The sequence below is a fragment of the Brassica napus genome, chromosome C3 (genome assembly GCF_020379485.1).
Source record: "Brassica napus cultivar Da-Ae chromosome C3, Da-Ae, whole genome shotgun sequence".
Taxonomy (NCBI): Eukaryota; Viridiplantae; Streptophyta; class Magnoliopsida; order Brassicales; family Brassicaceae; genus Brassica; species Brassica napus.
The window spans coordinates 19,855,652-19,861,609 of NC_063446.1; the positions used below are offsets into that span (position 1 = coordinate 19,855,652).

At 35.6% G+C, this 5,958-nt stretch overlaps 1 protein-coding gene across 1 annotated transcript; it reads left to right on the forward strand.

Annotated features, from left to right (window-relative positions):
• Positions 1–2,713: 2,713 nt before the first annotated feature.
• Positions 2,714–4,217, forward strand: LOC106388551 (V-type proton ATPase subunit E1). Its single transcript, XM_013828654.3, has 6 exons — positions 2,714–2,968; positions 3,069–3,169; positions 3,265–3,421; positions 3,492–3,688; positions 3,778–3,877; positions 3,947–4,217. Exons 1-6 carry the CDS (start codon positions 2,867–2,869, stop codon positions 3,980–3,982), a joined length of 693 nt encoding a protein of 230 aa, XP_013684108.2. The 5' UTR covers positions 2,714–2,866; the 3' UTR covers positions 3,983–4,217.
• The last annotated feature ends 1,741 nt before the right edge of the window (positions 4,218–5,958 follow it).

Below are 5,958 nucleotides of genomic sequence, written 5' to 3' on the forward strand. Positions count from 1 at the left end.
ATTTTTTCTTGGCTCCTTAGATGAAAGTTGCAGTACTCTATGTAACATTTGATCGTTAAATGAATTTTAAATATATATTTGTTGAGAAAAGTTTACAGCTATAATGGGAATAATGGTACTTGACGTTAAAAATGATAAAAGAAGAAGGAAATTTAAGTTTGATGTTGACTGTTGCAATCGTGAAGACCATATATATATATTAACAAACAAAATTATGACACTGATCAATATAACAAAACTATAAATTACAGATACTCGTTTAAAATACACATTGTCCTCATTGATATAATCCACTTTTGATTGAAATTGTGACTTATGAGGATGTTTACAAATTGATTATAGTATGATAAACATTTGGTATATAAAATTTAAGTGGGGGTGGACGACGTGTGGGATGGTGAGCCAGCAGGTGACTGTAACTCGTTGTCTTGTAGTGAGACAACTCTCATTAACAATCCATTTTAGACAATTTGAACAATGATTAAATGTTATTGGGGGATGCTTAATTTTGGGGTCCTTTCCAACACTGTCTCACGACCTTATTGTTCGGTCTATTAGTGCACACCACTTTTGATTTGCACGTGCATTACACTATAAAACTGTAATCAGGATACTTAAAACTTATACTACACTTTGAAAGTGTACTTGTGGCAATAGTTTATTCTAAAAATGAGATTTCATGTTTTAATATGCTCTTTTTAAAAGGTTGGTTTAAATGATTTTTTTTTTACAATTACGACAATGCAAAATGGAAACATTGTTTGTAATGGTTAGTATTTATTATACAAATTTCAAATCCTCTAAATCTTAAGTATATTATATCTGATAATTTCTTACATCTGATAATTTTTATAAAAATCTAATTTACCTTTTTCGATATTTTGGCTGGTTAAGATATGAAGATTGCTTTAAACTATACAACAACAATGTAATCCACGGTCACTTTAAGCTAATTATTACCAGAGGAATGTGAACTTTTGAAAAATGTATTTGAACTATTTCACTTAACATTATATTTTCCATTAATATTTGTATATTCAAACAGATTAATAAGTACTAATCTTTATATTTTTTCCATTTATGTAGTTTTGCATTCATATGGGATATGGGGGATAAAACCCACAACTAAGATTTAGTAGGAGGAAGATTAAGAAAAGTGAGGATGAGACTTGATGAGTAATACTCTAGTAAAACTGATTTTCTGAACTAGATTTGTACTGAATAGTAAAGTGATTGAATACAAGGACTTCTAAAAAAGAAGTAAATAAATGATGAGTTCGAAGAGCATACAATGTATATTCTAAAAATTGTAAAAGGGTTGCCACAACCCTAAGTCTATTTCTCCATCTCCTTCTCTCTTTTAAAAGCAACATTTGAGGTATTAGACGATCGCGATATCTTGGGTGCACATGTGTGCCAAATTTTGCATATCCTTGACCGGTATTTGATTCCTTTGGGTGCACATGTGTACCAAAATTTGCATCTTTGTCACTTTGACTCGGTCCTTTCTTATCCTTGCCACTCCAGAGCTCGCCTCTTGTTGTCGAGGTGTGTAGAAAATACTACAAAGGGCTGGCCTTGGACTAAGTGGCCAAGATGATTGAAGCCATAAATAGGTTCAAATTAATCTTTAAGCTACTCTCTCTAATAAGAAGTTAATTGTATCACTTAAGGGTCAAATCCATAGAGACTCAATGTTTCACACACTAGATCTATGGCTATCAGATTAAGTTAGTCGATAAATAATCTAATGCAGTAAACATCAGAAAGTAAACCGGTTTGTAAGATATGGAAGAAAAGCGATAGATCTAGAGAATTCTAACTTGCAATTCATAACTACAATCAATACGTATCAAGGGGTTTTGTTAGGAACGATTCTAGAACTCATATCACTTAATTGTAAAGTCAACCAGCTCTCACTGCGAAGATTATCTATGTCTAGACTAGAAAACCAAATTTCGTAGCGGATCCAAACAATTCAGACAAGCATGTAATGTTCAGATTTTATTTGTTCTACTAAATCTCTAAACTAACTCTAGTTGCGAATAAGCATTTAGCTCATCAAGATTATTTCAGGCAATCAATACCACTCTCGTGTCGACCAATTATCCTATGATCTAGAATTTAGGTTGTCAATTCAAATCTAAATTTAAAAGTAATGAAGATGAAGCATTCAATTAGATAATCCTAGCAATCCTATCAATTAGCAATTCATCCTAAACCCTAGAAAACCCTAAATCTAAGAAGTTGTTTACTTAGGCATGATCAATGAAAACATAATCAAAGACTGAATAAATATCATAGATGAATAAATAAGGAGTTCAAGATCAATCTCCGAAGAAGTTCAAATCTCCATCTTTCAATCTAAAATAAAATTTAGCCGTCAACAATTTCTCAAAATCAATAAAATATGGTAAAACGAGTGTAAATCAAATGAAACAAGCTTTACTAGTCTAATTAAATAAAAATTCAATTTTTTTGTTTAAAATCGAACCAAACCGAACCATTTGGAATGCAAAAACTTTTAACCAAATGGTTCAGACAGAAACATTTATTCGGTTGGGTCAGTTTTCTTCCCACCACCCACCCCACATCTTGGAGCCGACGTTAAAGCCAATTACAGATGTGGGTTTTGGGCCTCTCGGCCCCTGAAATGGCTCAGAAACAAAGTCGTTATTTTAGACGCCTTGTCGTTTCCTTTATTCTCTAGAATACTGCATCCCGTTTTGTTCCTTCCAGTATACAAACAAACTTCAAATAAACTACTAGTCTCCACGTTGCGAAAATCCGATCTCTCCAATCTCCCTGCGCCACAGATTTCTCAAAATCTCTTCAAACTTCCGATCGTCAACGCTCTCCGGCAAAGATGAACGACGTAGATGTGTCGAGTCAGATCCAGCAGATGGTGAGATTCATCCGCCAAGAGGCCGAGGAGAAGGCAAACGAGATCTCCGTCTCCGCCGAAGAAGTACGCCCCTCACTGTTTAGTTCCATTTCTCAGGATCTCTCGATTGCAGTCGTAATTCGACTCTGATTATCATGGATCTGGTTATTTGAAAAATCTGTAGGAATTCAACATCGAGAAGCTGCAGCTAGTTGAGGCGGAGAAGAAGAAGATCAGGCAAGACTATGAGAAGAAGGAGAAGCAAGCCGATGTTCGCAAGAAGATGTTAGTTTCTGATTGATCTTGATTTAGTTTTAATCTGGATCGCCTTCTGGTGTTATAGATTCGAATTCGTTGAATACGTTGCTTTTGGTTTTCAGTGATTACTCGATGCAGCTAAATGCGTCAAGGATCAAAGTTCTTCAAGCGCAGGATGATATTGTCAATGCCATGAAAGACCAAGCAGCAAAGGATCTTCTGAATGTGAGTGGCGATGAGGATGCCTACAAACAGCTTCTCAAGGATCTCATTGTTCAGGTTTGATGCACATTTGTAGCTATTATCTTGAATCATTCTTTTGTGGTCTGACTCTTGAGTTACTTTGCAGTGTTTGCTTAGGTTGAAAGAACCTTCTGTGTTGTTGCGTTGCCGTGAAGAGGATTTGGGTTTAGTTGAATCTATTCTTGATGGCGCCAAGGAGGAGTATGCTGGTAAAGCTAATGTTCATGCTCCAGAGGTTGCCGTGGACACCACCATCTTCCTTCCCCCTCCTCCTACTTCTAGTGATCCTCATGCTCTCCACTGGTATAAATTCATTTTTAGAAAGGACTATTATGGTGTCTAGATCTGGCTTGATATAGCTAATAATATGTAATGTTGAACATGTTATATAGCTCTGGAGGTGTTGTGTTAGCTTCTCGGGATGGGAAAATCGTGTGCGAGAACACACTTGATGCGCGTCTTGATGTTGCATTCCGTATGAAACTTCCAGTGGTATGAATAGCAAATTCAATATTTTCTTGTGATCCATAAGCTCTCTGATTCACTCATCCCTTTCCACAGATCCGTAGGTCGTTGTTCGGCCAAGTTGCTGCCTAATGAATGAAAAGAGACGAAGATGTGATTCAGACCGGGTTTGGTTTTTACCGATTTGGGAAATATTTCTATTTGTTGTGATTCTTTTATCTTCTCTGCAACACTTTTATTTTGATGCCAAAAATCCCCATCGAACTCTTTGTGTTACGCATATGTATTTTTTCCTCATTCCCCAGTGTTATCACTGGCTATAAAAATAAATAAAGAAACGGAAGACTTTCTTTCTTTTCCTAATAAAGGCCTGCTTCAGATTCAACACCAAGCTATATATATAATTAATAATTTAGGATTTGTGGTTTCTTCTCTCTAGCCAACTCGGTGATTCTTCTTTGTCTGAGGCCTAACTCTAGATCATGTCGTCAAAAGTTAGGGCACCGTCACTGATTATGTCACTTCCAGATGACCTCATCATGGGTATCGTGGCACGTGTAACCCGTAAGCTATTATCCGACTATCTCTCACGTTTCCATTCACTTGTCGCGTTTCCCTGAGTTATACACGAGACGATCCTTGTTAGGTTGCCCGAACAATGTCTCTATGCTATCGTTTTTAACTTTGAAACCGAAGACGACCGATCGTATATTCTCCACCGGCAAGTCAACAGCAATCGCTTGGTCCTAATCCCATCGCTTTCTCCTATGAAACAGTTCCGAATCTATGTTGCCGTGGGTTCCAAGATATATGAGGTGACTGATTTATGCCTCGACTGTAGATATCATACAATGCAGCTCTTATCCGACATTCCTAGGCTCTTGAGGTAGGATAAGGTCGCTGACATCATGGACGGTAAGATTTACGTAATAAACTTGCAAGGAGTCAAGGTGTTTGAGGCAAAAACACAAATGTGGAAGCCTGAGATGATAAAAACAGACATGGAGCTAGGTGTATGTTTTAGGCATGCACGTTTGGATCTTCGGGGCGGATTTGGATCGGTTCTTTTTGTGTCCAGATCAATAGGGTCCTAGATATTTGGACTCCACTAGATACTTAAAAATTCTCGGTTTGGGTCAGTCCAGGTCGGTCTGAATCTATAACTAAAACACTTGTAAAATTTATGTACTTTTTGGATCTGTAGCAAGTTTGGATCGGGTTTGGGTATTTAAGACCTGAAAAAGACTCAAAATACTAGAATTCCATCAAAATTTTGACGAAATCTTTATTATTTATTTTAATTTTTTTAAAATAACAAAAAAATAAATTATTAATAATTAAAATTAAATATTTTTAAACTCTAAATATGATATTTAAAGTTTCATACTAGTTGAAAATGTTACAAAAATAATAATGAAGATTACTAATAAAAAGACATTTCAACTAAATTATAAACTAAAATATATAAACAGAAAAAATAAAATCTGAGTTTTGGATATTCATGTTTTTAGGTTAGGTGTGAATCAGTTTTTATCAGGTCTTGCCTATTCGGGTCGGTTCTTTTGAGGTCTGGATCTATTCGAATCGGTTCTTTTCGGTTTTGTTTTTTTCTTTGGGTATAGAAATTTTTGATCCAACTAGGTATTTATAAATTTTTTCGTTTTGTTTCGAATAGGATAATTTTGGATCGGTCCGGTTCGATTTTTCAGATTCGGGTAAAATGCCCACCCAAAGTATATGAACAAACATGCCTTCACTGTTCCTAAACCATTTATGAATGGTGGACTAGGTGAAAAGTGGTCGTGTTCATTGACTTGTTCATGCTTTTGTATGATCGAGTTGTGAATATGTGGGTCAAAAACACTATTGAAATGGTCCGTATAGCATTTATACAAACTTTCAAACGCTTCTCAAACGTTCAAGGATATTTAGAGTTCGATGGGGCTCGTCAACAGAGTTTTCTATATCCACTTTTTTTTCGGGAGTATATTTATGTACTTGCTTATGATCACGGTTTAAATAGATTAAATAGAAATCGCCCTATTTTCTTGGAAAATGGGGATTATGACAAAAAATATAGTTCACTAATTGTGAAACGCTTAATTTTG

Excerpts from the sequence above, each read along its gene's own strand:
- LOC106388551 (XM_013828654.3), top strand. The coding sequence starts at position 2,867 with ATGAACGACGTAGATGTGTCGAGTCAGATCCAGCAGATGGTGAGATTC. Across the intron at positions 3,689-3,777 it reads GATCCTCATGCTCTCCACTG|CTCTGGAGGTGTTGTGTTAG; the intron begins GTATAAATTCAT and ends CATGTTATATAG. Across the intron at positions 3,878-3,946 it reads TCCGTATGAAACTTCCAGTG|ATCCGTAGGTCGTTGTTCGG; the intron begins GTATGAATAGCA and ends CCCTTTCCACAG.